At 41.4% G+C, this 13,395-nt stretch overlaps 1 protein-coding gene across 1 annotated transcript; it reads right to left on the bottom strand.

Annotated features, from left to right (window-relative positions):
* Positions 1–8,684: 8,684 nt before the first annotated feature.
* On the bottom strand, positions 8,685–12,537 carry LOC147895825 (alpha,alpha-trehalose-phosphate synthase [UDP-forming] 6-like). The gene is made up of 3 exons (XM_087382138.1): positions 9,840–12,537; positions 9,451–9,724; positions 8,685–9,296 (listed from the first exon to the last, which is right to left on the bottom strand). The coding sequence occupies exons 1-3, from the start codon at positions 11,837–11,839 to the stop codon at positions 8,985–8,987; spliced, it is 2,586 nt and encodes an 861-aa protein (XP_087238264.1). The 5' UTR covers positions 11,840–12,537; the 3' UTR covers positions 8,685–8,984.
* Positions 12,538–13,395: the final 858 nt, after the last annotated feature.

Raw genomic sequence — 13,395 nt, 5'->3', positions numbered from 1 at the left:
CCTCTTCCTCTTCATGTCCCCCTCCCCTCTCCCTCTCCTCCTATTTTCTCCCCTTCTTCTCTTGAGGATTCATGTTGCGACAACTCCAAAGGTCATTGGCGTGACACTCTAGGACCACATGTGTCTGCATTTCTCCCACAAGGAGTAGGAGGAGGAGAGTTTCCCTCGACATCCCTTCAAGATCCCCATGACATGTGAGTCACTGCTAAGAACCACAGAGAGAGAGAGAGAGAGAGAGAGAGAGAGAGAGAGAGAGACCAAACGCTCAATGGCATGGAGAAGGCATAAATTTATAGCCTCTGTGAAGGAGAGGCCAAAGCTCAAGTGGCATGGAGAAGGCATAAATTAATAGCCTCTATGAAGTCTCGAGGCCAAAGCTCAAGTGGCATGCAAAAGGCATAAATTTATAGCCTCTATGAAGGAGAGTCGGAGCATTCAAGGTGTTGTGAGTTTGAGTGAGCACATGAGATCCACACCGTCCCTTCATAATTGCAATTGGTGGTTGTCTTATATTCCAGCAAGGTGAAAAATATTAAAACTCCTTGATAACTATATGTAATTAAGGTTAGGTTTGGTGTGATATGTCATTTTGAATTATTTCAGTGATTGCATCGCCATTCAAATGTCTTGTCGAGGTAACAATTGAGTGTAAGCTAGTAGAGAAGCTTATCCAAGTGGGGCCCCCAAAAAGATAGTTTTCATCGTGTCTAGGATAGGTCGTAACACAATATGAGAGACTTGTTGCTAAAATTTCTCATAGTCTACGTCAATGTTGATCGGAAGGAGTCCCTCCCATATTTTTTACTTATCTATTATAGCTTGCCAGCTCAATAAGTTTACCTCAAGATGGCTAGTTGATTGTCCATCTCCAACTTCTGAGAAACTAGAAAGCTTAACGGGTCTAACTATCCACTATGGACAATGAAGGTCCTAAGTCAATTGTTGTTACAAGAGTTTGGAAGACCACATTACTAAAATAAAATTGAGTACAAGGCATCAAAAATATCATTGGAGTGGTGACCACTATAGCAAATATGTTGTAGTTAGCAAGTACTAAAACATATAGCAGTAAGGAGACCTCTAGAATGTGATTCCCATATGTTGTTTCATTAGGTTTTTACATAAACTCGCTCTATCAACAATGTCAACAAGTGGTGGCTTAGAAGATGTGGACTATGAATGTGATTTTAGGTCTGATTATGATGATAAGTGATGATCTAAAGGTAAGTGATGGCTTGGAAAATGTGGAATAGGCACTAGAGACTTAAGGGTGAAATTCTGAGAGAGGTCTTTTATGAAAATCAAGATGGTGGGTGGCACAGTCAAATGAGGCTTCTTAATTTTTGTGAAGGTTGGCCTCAAGCCTTTCGTTGATGTCTAAGGTTTGTAAAAGGACAACCTCCTAAAGATGACTAGCCAACAATATTCGTACATCAAAAAGGGATTACAACGTCTCTTTCTATTTTAAAAAGCGATCTAGAAGCCTCTTCTTGTGATCGTTACTTTCTATTTCTTAATGTGATGTCCCCTTAGTAACCACACACCACCCACCCCTTCTCTCACACGGGAAGGCATGAAGAGCTGTATATCCACCCTAAGCCATCACATTATTTCTCATGTGACCATCTTAAGCATTTGCCTTTTTGGTTATAGTAGAGAGTGCCCTTTGAATAGTCAACACTTGTGGGATCCTCTGGTCCACATCTCTCCTTGTGGATATCCTCAATCCACATCTCCACATCATGTAGTCCGCATCCTAGGGCGGCTACTTTGATTCTTTCCTATACCATACCTTAGCCTTTAATCTATGTGCTCATGGCACCATATCTCAACACCTCCCCTTGGTGCCATGATCCATTGGCTACTACAAGATGGTTAGATGTGAGTTACATTCCATCATGGTTTTTGAATTTTCATGAAAGATAGGTGGGATTGGTTTCTAGAAAGGTTCAATGAGAGATATTGCATGTAAGTGTCTTTATAGATTTCCCAATTCAACCCTATGTGTGTCCATGGTCTGAGCGAGTTGGTAGTCTTCAGTAAGGCAGGGGGTTTATGCACTGCCCTAACAATCTTTCAAAAGGTAGTATTCCATGCATTGTTAATAGAAAACTACATCTGTACTAGAATTAGGTGCCCAAGTTTGGGTAGCAAATGTTTTCACCCATGAAATAGATTATCATAGGTGCCATGAGTTGCCACCACCTCACCTTTTGAAGTCCGCCCAATGGCCGATACCCACCTAGGCCGACTTAAGCCTCCAATTGGCTCCTAGCATTAATGATAGGCAAGTATACCTTAGCATGTAAAGGCCCTAAGTTCTTTTTTAAATGAGGTGGCAAAGTCAAATACGCCCTGTAAAAGAAAGGAAAATATATCATGCAAATATTCTTGAATGGCATCTATGTGTGAATGTAAGTGATGGAGTGGTTAGTCCAATATGCATACGAAGTTTCGGATGTAGTATTCTCTTCGGTTATGTTTGTCCATATTTGGTCGAGAAGACTACCATAAATTGTGGTTGGGTCACTAATATGCATGTGGTAATTATACTTGTCCATAATGGTTTATAGTTTTGATGACATCATTGTGTTTTTGCGCATGTCTATTGAAATCCCCGTTACAATTTTTTGTTTTTTTCCCTTGATCATTAATTTGAAGGACTTCCTCTAAGAGTTTGAAGAACATTTGTTTTTTGGTTGTGGGTGGCCTATAGATGGCAATAATCATGTAATGTATCTCAAGCTTTGAAATATGTGCCTTTATGAGCTCTATCCCGCGCAATGTGATATATGTGAGAGCGATGAAGGAGAACACCCTTGTCCAAAGAGACACATGAACCACATGACAAGAAACTTCGTATTGCTTGAAAAGTCATGTGCTTGGGTTTTGCAAGAAAATTACATGTGATTGTATGAGATGATTTGGGTACAAGATGCCAACTTTATATTTTTGGAAAGATCTTGTGTTTAGAGATTGAACAACTATCTTAAATGTTTGAAATGATTGTTGTTTGAGTGTGCACCATCCTTTTGTTGTATTTAGCTTGCTCATTTTACTTTGGACATCCTTATCAACATGGAAGTTTTTGCTTTGGAGAGGATCCAACAAGAATAGATTCTCAATTTCTTTGACCCGTGATATTGCAGTGTGGGACAAACACCTTTAGGAGAGAATGCCACTCTTTCCATTGTGAGGCCTTGGGATCTATCTATTGTCCTTGTTATAGCTGGTTGGATAGGAAAGTGTTCTCAAGTTAGTATGCTAGCTTTCGAAGGTCCTATTTGGACTTCCCTTGCATTTCAAAAAATGGGAGTTCAATTGGGGTATATTTGTTGATTTTAGGCCTCCTTATTGTTGCTTCTTGCAATGAGCCCTACATCTTTGTGTGAGAATTGTATCCACACAATGTCTTTTCTTTTGAGTGCTCAAATGCCCTTGAACAACCATCAACTCCATTGATTATCCAATCTTGTTGGTTTATGTTTCTTGATCAAATCTCAATAAGCATGCCTTCTCTAATCTTTACAGTTGTTTTAAGACCATTTGTTGCCTTGGGGTGACTCAAAATCTTTTGACTCTTGTAAGGTGTCTCAGTGAAATGGTCTATTTCTTTTAAGTATAGTTCTTGACTTTGATCATATGCAAAATTGATTCATTGTGTTGGTTCATTTGTATGTTTGTGAAGAAGATGTGTGGGAAAGTGTGGTCTTTTGGTAGGGGATGGGGGAATTTATTGTTCGTGAGTTGATTTGATCTTTTGTATGAACACATTTTCTAAATGAGTTCAAAATTGTTATGAAATCATTGTCTCATTGTCTCATTGTTGTGTGGAGCTCATAACATTTTACCTTGTTAGTCCAATATGTATTGGTGCTGCATTGCTTTGAGGAGATCCTTTTGATCTCAATCTGCCTATCCATGGTGAAGTATGTGAACCCACATGTTATGTACTTATCGACGAAGGCTAGAATCTCAAGCTTAGTGTTTCGCTTCAAAGAAGGGGCGTTCTGGATCCAGAGAAGTCCATGCTCGTGTTGGATTCCTCTACTTTGGAACTTCGTTACAAAAAGCAATATTTTATGTCCCTAGTATTGAGTCTCTTTAGCATGGTGATCATGTTTTGTAGTTTGTGGGTGTAATATCTTACACACACAGAGGGGATCTCCCTAATAAGTTGCCTTACAAAAATTGTTGAGTCTTTATTTAGTGTGCCATTCTTTATGGAGTAGTAGTAGTTTTTCAAACAAGCCACAAGCCTTTGCCACAAGGGCCTTGTGCAAGAGAATGTGGTAAAGAAAGATGGAGGCCCTAGTTGTTGACCCATCATGACAAATGCTTTCTTGTGTAGCTTCTCTTTGATGTTCTCAAGGACTCGAAATCTCTAAAACCTATGTGTGATTTTTCAATGTTTGTATTGTTCATGACGTCCTTTGCAACAAGGGTCATGTTTCAAAAGCAACCCCTTGCGCAATCGAACCCGTATAGATTGCATTACTTAATGTTTAAGTACTTTTATTGATTTACAGAAAAGATTTGGTATGTTTTGACTAAATTTCAATGACTTGCAGGTTAGTTCCCATTTCACAATATCTACATATGATAATTTCAAGTTGCCGACCTACCCTGGTGGAGAGCCAAAGAACAATGTCAAGAAATTCAACTTTTCACTATGCTTGTCTTGAAACAAACCTAATGGATTTTGGTTTTCACATGGTGCCACAAATTGCACGGTTGCCTCTACTCCAACACTTGCTCTATACTAATTAGATTGCGTATCAAAGTGCAAGTCTCAAGTTTATATTTCTCTTATCTTGCATCATGTCTTCTATTTCACTATTGCAAGGCTATGTTTTTTGTTGTTCTTTCAATGTGTGCACTACTCATTATTATAATCACATTATTGCTTTTGTAAAGAGGGGTTGGTAATGGTTTTGTCATTGCAGCCATGAGAATTCATGGCCTAACGTTGCCAATCATAATTCTTGTGTCATCATCGATGTACCGCGGCTAAATGTTCTGAACTTTTGTGGTGTCAGCCATGACATTCACAATACTGCCTTTCACACCATATTGGCCATTAAAAGTTAGTTCCCTCATTCGTGTGAAAGCTATTCTTGGAGACACTAATTTTTCCTCAATGTCATTAATATAGACACTTCCACAATTGGCTAGTTTACTTGCATTTGACAATGCGTGAAATTTTTGGGGACTCTATTCTTCTCAATTATTTTTCTATAGTCTTGCATACACGATATGCTTTTGTTTGGTATGCACGCTGGTAGTCTTACCGCCTTTTAATAATCCATTCATAATGTTCTTTCTTCAGGAAAAAAGTTTGCTTTTTGAAAAGTACCACGTCACATGAGAAGCACTCGTACGACGGTGTGTCTGTAATTGCTTCTAAATATTTGAGCACACTTCTTCAAGCATTTCCAAACATGGATAAGTGTGCTTTTGTGTTAATGTTTTCATCAAATACTGTAAGCCTTTTTCTTTTTTGTAGTTGGCCTTGACCATGTTCCTTATGGCTGGATTTCAATTGCTTGAGAATGTATTGGACTATTTATATCATATTGTTGGATATTAGTTCTTTGGCAAGATGACTTTTCATTTCTCTTTCTTATATCTCTAACTTTTTGTATGATTGTATCAATTGACTTCTAGAACCTTTGATGGGAAAGAGTCCTTGACGGCTGCAACTGCATACCTTAGAACTTCAATTTTCATTTTTTGTTATTGTTTGCTTCAAAGAAGTCTCCAGTTCAATTGTCCAAAACTTTTTCTTGTTAAATTCCTTGTGGAATGTACATGGGAAGACAAACAATTGTGGATACTGTAAGACTAGTTGTATTGTGTTCATCTTAGATGAAGTGCTATTTATATATTTTGTGTAATTTATGTTTTTGTCATTATCATGATTATAGTTTTGTACAAAATTGAATCCAAAGGAGAGAATATGAATGCACTGTTATCTAGAGATTTTAAATAGCCTTCCATATTCTCGATTAGAGGTTACAATCTTGACATACAGCTTGTCTCCATCCATACTTCATTGTTTTGTGAGCCTTCAACAATGACGTTTTCAATACCTTTTTTCATTTTATCAATTGGAACAACACAAAAAGGATGTATCGGTCTATGCTCCTGCTGTTGCACAAGAGAGAAGAATATTGCAGGCTAATTGGCCTTAGGACTCCTAGGATAGACTTTTGGTACGAGATTTTAACATGGTTGTTGAAAGATAGTTGGAGGAAACTAGGAAATGCCATCCCTAGAACCGAGCTATGGCTTTGGGAGTTAGTGAAGGCCTATAATGAATAGGTGGAGATAGGCAGGATTCTGGCGTCACATGGTTCAATCAGCAGATTGGTGATGCTCATAGAGAGTCTCGTTTGGAAGATTCATAAGGTATGGTAATTGCTATAAACTGTTGTATGATAATTGCTCTCAGATTTCATGGAAGATTCATACGTCCTGCCTATTACAAATCATAAGCCTGTGGATTTTGAAATTAATCTTGGCATGGATAACAAACCAAAAGGCTCATGGTTTAAAGCCGAACCATCCTTTCAATTTAAATCAGTTGAGGAGAAGGAGATGAGAACCTGGCCTGATACATGGGACAGAGATATTGATGTGTTCAGCAAATGGGAGCTAGCCGTGAGCGAGACACATAATTTTCTAAGGGAGAAGTAGCTCCATCTCAAGCCCAGAGACTCCTTGACATAGAAAGGGCAATTACAATTCTGGAAGAGCAGACATGCATTGAGTCCGCTTATTGATGCAAGGAGACAGTTACGAGACCAAGAGATGCTACGGACCATGCAGTCAAGAAATAGATGAGTGTGGTGGGCAGACCAACTAAGGAGCCCATCCAGTTAATTAAAAGAAATAAATAAAATTGAGGAGGTTCGACAGTTAATCAAGCCCAATGGGAGTAGAGCACATGATGAGGTTGAATACATACCATTTACCAACATTTGCTGAATTATTGGGTAAGAAAAGAGTCATTGACCATCAGGTTTTGGAGGCTGGACTGAAACTTCAACTTCATTCGAGGCTTGTGAGCTTGAAGCACCTCTTACACTCCAAGAGTTGGAGCAGGCAATTAGGGCGTGGTTGATAGAGTATCAATGGTATGGGTGGTGAATTCTACAACAAAATTTGACCAAAAACTGTTGGACCTTGAGGAGAGCAGTTAACTGATAGGACCAAAACTGTTGGAACTTTGGGAGGAGAGCAGTTAAATGAATTTCTTACTAGCCCACATAAATTGTGCAGTGGTTAAGCTCATTACAAAAGGAGAACATGAGTTTTATAGAGCTGGAGACCCTTGAGAATGCTTAGCTGCGATGAACAATATATAGTTCTGGACTCATGGAGCATTTTCTTTAAAGTTGATGAACAATATATAGTTTTGAACTCGTGAGTAGTGAGGCTTCATCAAGGTAGACACATGCTAGATGCTATTATCCATATGTGGGATGGGGCTGAAAATGACAAGGAAAGTGATCAAGACATTTGCTTCATTAAAGTTGATTTTGAAAAAGCCTATGACAGATTAGATTGGGACTTCAGTATGCAGTACCTTCATGACATAGGGTGTGGAATCTATCTCTTCCAACAGCATCGGTTTTCTTTTGCCAAGGGCCCTCCAAAACAGGTGGCAGTGATTTATGGAGAGCCTGGGAAGCTATCAAGAAGTACAGCAGGTGGAAAGGTCAAGGCGAATTTCTAGCCATTGATTCCATCTGGTTTTCCTCTCAGGGAACTATTGAAGGATGAAGAACAGGGTTACACTCACCAGTTGGCGAAGAAGGGCATTGGGACTTGTAGCATAAAGAGGAGATGAGGTAGATGACCTTGAGAGGGACTAGCCAGAGATTTGGGCTAATGATCAGAGATCAGCAGCTCCTGATAACAAACTCGCTCTCTAGGAGCACGGAATGGTCTTGAGTTTGGATGGTCTGACTCCTTGTCCTTTAAGGCTACTCCCAGGCTCTTGGGTGACAATAAAGACATCATCAATGCCTTAAATTCAAGTGGGGGAAGAGAGATGATAGGAAAACATGGGCCTTCGGTTTTGAACTTGTCTGGAGTAGTCTATCCTGGTGAAACAGGGCTCTCTCCTATGGATGATACTTCGCCAAGCAGTATGGACTACTACCTTGAACTGTACACCTAGAGATGGACTTCCAGAGGATAAAAGACTTGAAACAATACAAATACTATAATCGATAACGACTCTCAAGCATCTACATCGCTGAAGCCTATGATTGTACTTGGTTGCTGCCCCAAAGCGAACAGTAGATATCTTTTCTCAGCCACAAAGTATAGAGTGATAGGCCATGAGCTGCTACATGCTTCCTGTAGAATGATGCTACGAAGCAATTATCCTATGTATGAAACTCACAATCAATTCATCACAACTGGACTGCACAATAAACTGACAGCTGTGACAAGAAAATGATTTGATTTGGTTTTGGCAACACAGCTCATGCTTTCACCCAAGTTGGATCGCAAAGAAAGCATATGCAAGCTGCACTATGATGGCAGAAGCTGAATCTGAACGCTTTCAAGATCCAAAACCTTTGCCGAACTGACAAAGACATTAAGCACATTACAAGGTCAAAATTTAAAACTCATTTTACAAAATTTAAAAAATTGAATCCAGGGTCCAGTATTCAAATTAGCTACCGCTTTATATTCAGAGAATAGTACTTACAAAGAGTTCCCCTGTACTTACAGTAATGCTATCATCCATGATGGAGTCATTGCTTGAGAAGCCGATGCTCCAACACAACACAGCATGAATCTTCCTCGTCCTAATTTGCTAGCCCTGAGCTCTGCCAGTCTCTCTCTTGAAACATGCTTCAGAAGCATGTTTCTGCAGAACTCAGAATCGCAAATGACTTGCAGCACCCTTTGGTTCTTGGCCTATGAAGGTAGCCCTGGCTGCATATAATGAGGAAGCCTGACTATCACAATGAGCTTTCCTGAGGAACATGGGCTGGATTTCGTTGAACTGATTTGGTTGCGGTGGCCAAACCTTTCAGCATCTGAATGACATCGCCTGTATCTTCAAGGTAATACTTAGCCTTACTTGGTTTCTGCCCTACTGTACAAGCAAATACCTCAACAATAGGGGACTCCCCTGCCATGGCCCTAGCAATGCTCTCAAACATGTCTTCATCAGATCTGTCATCACCAATGCATAGCACAAAATCTGGAGGTGTGCCTCTGCTCACCATCGAAGCAAGAAGCTTTTCAGCCACTGCCCCTTTGCTGACCCCCTGTTTAGGATGAGAGCAAGAATGAGATGACTTGTGCACCAGCGACAGTAGGTAATATAACTTAGTTAATATCACACAGAAAAGGCTTTCTATCCAGTACAGAAAATATATCAGATGTGGCAACCTTCGTGAGTATAAAAAGGTCATGCTTTACCTGAGGCTTCACTTCAACAATTTGTTGACCACTCTTTACAGCAACTGGTTCATTTGCCAAAACACTTTCAAGATGATCCAATAGCTCTTTAGCCTGCCAGGACCCAAAATCTGGGTCTGCATCTTGATGATGCCAGACTATTGCACTTTCTTTTGCTTCAATGAATGAACCGTCTGTACTTTCCGTGTAAAGACTCATGACTGGTTCCACAATCTGTTTCCAATCAAAGTCAAACACAGGTATACACGTTTCCCAGTCTGCATCTCGATGCCATCTGCAAAAGCATTCACTGGTTAGTAGCATGTCACGACCTTTTGAAGTACAAGGCACCTTCAAAGGTCAAACTTTTTAAGTAGAAGGCACCTTCAAAAGTCACCATAACGAATCACCTCAAGAAGTAGCCATGCTCAGCTGCAATCCCCAGGCACTCACAGGGAGAGAACCATCCAGAAAGTTCTTGTCGCCGTCTCCCACTCACGATGAAGACAGCATTCTTCTGATCACTACACAAGGTGTTCAAAATAGATAGAACTTCACGGCTAGGAGTTTTGTTGATTGTCGTCTGCGGCATCATGGTGCCATCATAGTCCAGTAGAATGGCACGACTCACAGTCCTCTTGTAGGCAGACACAATGTGCTCTGGTGACAGCTTCCTGAAGGTTGGGTCTAGAGCTACCACTCTGAAGTTCAATCCAAAGCCAATGCCCCAGCACCGCCTCTTAAAATGATCCTGGCATGTTCTTTCCAAATCTCCCATAAAGCTTCGTGCCCAATATGCCACATCATGCGTACTCACATAATTAAAGTGCTTCTCATGTCGCATTGTCTTTTCAGGATCGGGAATTGTAATAGCCATGTTCATCGCATCTGCTACAGATTCTATATTCCAGGGATTCACCCTGATGGCTCCACTGAGAGAGGGAGAACATCCGATAAACTCAGACACCACGAGCATACTCTTTTTAGGGGGATTTTCAATAGAAGCAAAACAAGCATCCAACTTTTCACAGCCCTGTCTGCTAACAATGTATTCATAGGGAATCAAGTTCATCCCATCCCGGACAGCAGTGACGACACAGCACTCAGCAACTGTGTAGAATGCAAGCCTTTCGTGAAGAGGGACATGCCTCTCCAAAAGCATGATCGGCTCGTAACCCTCAGTTCCAAATCGCTGGTTTATTCTCTTAACTACAGAATACACCTCGGTCTGAACTTCACCTACCTCCTTTCCTTTCCCTCTCGCAGGATTTGCAATCTGTACCATGATCAAATTGCCACGTCGCTCAGGATGCTCAATCAACAGCTGCTCCAATGCTAGGAGTTTCAGACCAATGCCTTTGAAAATATCCATGTCATCAAGCCCAAGCAGAACCGTTTTCCCTTTGAACTGGCCGTTGAGTTCACCGATCTTCCGTTCTGTTTCCGAAAGATTCAATCCAACCTGTAGTTGGCCCATATGTATACCCACAGGCATTATCTTGATGGTGACATTGCGCCCGTAGTATTCTATACCAATGTAACCCCTCTTCGACTCATAATCCAGACCCAGCATTCTACTGCAACATGATAGAAAATGCCGGGCGTAGTCAAAGGTGTGGAAACCAACCACATCTGCATTCAAGAGACCGCGAAGAAGTTCGTCCCGGACCGGTAGCGTCCTGTAAATCTCTGAGGAGGGAAACGGGCTGTGAAGGAAGAATCCCAGTTTCACTTTGTTGCACTTCTTGCGAAGAAGTGTGGGAAGAAGCATTAAATGATAGTCATGAACCCAGACAAAGTCCTCTTCAGGGGATATCACCTCCATCACTTTGGCTGCAAAAGTTTTGTTCAAGGACACATACGATTGCCAGAGGACACGATCAAAGCGACCGCCGTGCTCCGGAGTGAGCGGCAGCATGTAATGAAACAGTGGCCAAAGCACTTGCTTGCAGAATCCATGGTAAAACCTGCTTCGGAGATCCTCGGAAACGAAAACCGGAACGCAGTTGAACATCTCCAGCAAATTCGCAGCAGCTTCTTCCTGCTCCGAAGGGTCGACGATAGTGTTGAGAAAGCCTACGTATATCACCTCCATGAAATCTGGCAGCCCGTCCTTCAATTGTAATAGGAGTGAATTCTCATCCCAACTGAACGACCAAGACTTCCCGTCGGGTCGTCTCTCTGCGTTCAACGGCAACACATTCGCGACGACGATGCAACGGTCCTGAGAAATCGACGAAGGAGCGTCGGAGACGACGCTATTGCAATAATCGTCGTCACGATACTCTGAAAGGATACCAGGAACGGTATTGACTCTGGGCATGAGGCGTCTGCCTGCACCTCGAGAGAATGCAGGGGGGATGTACTCGCTGGTGAGATCGAGGAGATTGGTATAAGATCTCGACGACATATTGATTGTCGTGGAGAGACGGATTGATGGGTGCTAGGCTACGATTGGATGGGGGCATGACAGATTTGGGTGGAGATGTAAGTACCCAAAAGAGTAGCTGAGCTAGAGTGGTGAGGGAGATGAGCTTGCAAGCAGATGGAGATGGAGAAGAAAAGCAGAGGGTGCTGAATGAGGAAGAAAACGTTGAAACTGAGCGAGAATCACATGCTGAAAAAGAAATCAATGGCTACTTGGAGGTTTGCATGGATTTCAAACACAGAGCTTGTCATGCTGATTATTATTGTCTGCAACGAGCTCAAGCTGTGTGTACTCCCAAACTGATCTCTGTGTCTACTGACCCCAAACTGATCTCTGTGTGTGTCATCTTTATAAAAGCTATGGTATTCGAGAGCTCTGTGTGTTCCCAGACTGATCTATATGTGTGCCATCTCTCTGGTATTCGAGAGCTCTCAGACTTAAATGTGTGTCATCTCTGTAAAAAATATGCTATTCCAGAGCTCCCAGAGTTATATGTGTGTGCCATCTCTGCAAAAAGTTACTTCCAAAAGTCTCTTTCTCAATGGTACTGTTGAATTCAAGTGCGGGGAGTATTATCCCAACAATTGTTCCATTGTTCTTCCGATTCCCATCACTCTCTCTCTCTCTCTCTCTCTCTCTCTTCTCAGCTTTGATTTGGGACAACAATACTCTCAAGATTCCACCATACACCATCGCCTTTTGCACAGGTTTCGTGTGGTGTCCATTTTGAAACGTATATATGGATGGCTCACAATGTACCCAGTATCTTATCGCCACGTGGCAATAACTCACGGATCCCCAGGACTTTAGGGCCTAGCAAAGGTTGTGGCGTACGGGCAGGTTGTTTCTCCTTGTAAGGACTAGAATAACTCCTTTCGGTGGTTCACACCAAGCAACAATCCCATGAGAAAACAAAGCAATCGGCACCACGATCTTCCTTGTTGAATCGCTAGATGAAATGTCTTTGAGCTGCGCAAAATCGAGCATGGACGAAAAATCTTCTTTCATTTTTATAATACCATCTTTGCAAAGTGCGTCTGTGAGTGTAAGTGAGAGAAAGAGATTAGCAAGGGCATTAATTAGCAGGGGCGGGAGTGGGCAATGGTGCTAGAAACCTTAGCTTCAATTGCGTGACTTTTGTAAACCTCATATTACGAGCTTTATGAAGGTGACACGTGTAAAGAGGGAGCGTCTAGTTTTAGAGAGAGAATAACTTCAATTATATGAAATGAGTAGCCTGACCCATCTACGATGGGCCATGCCCATGCAAACACGAATGGTTAGGATGGACGACATGTGATCAACTCAATGTTACATGAGTTGTCCACAATACCGATTACCTTGTGACTGCGAGAGAAACCCAAAAAAACTCACCAATAGCCATGCGGTATCATTTAGAGAAGAAGCCTCCATTATATGATCAGAAACTCTGATAATGCTAGCTTTTAACCCAAAAACAGTGGATAGCATGTTATAATAGTCGTTTGTGCATTCCATAGGATAGCATGCTACTCAAGAATCACTTGGCATACATGTCC

This window comes from Dipteris shenzhenensis, chromosome 12 (assembly GCF_047967505.1).
Source record: "Dipteris shenzhenensis isolate YYH24624 ecotype China chromosome 12, Dip_SZ_1.0, whole genome shotgun sequence".
In the NCBI taxonomy this organism is placed as follows: Eukaryota; Viridiplantae; Streptophyta; class Polypodiopsida; order Gleicheniales; family Dipteridaceae; genus Dipteris; species Dipteris shenzhenensis.
Note: the sequence above shows the minus strand (reverse complement) of the source record. Positions and strands in the feature narration are given on the sequence as shown.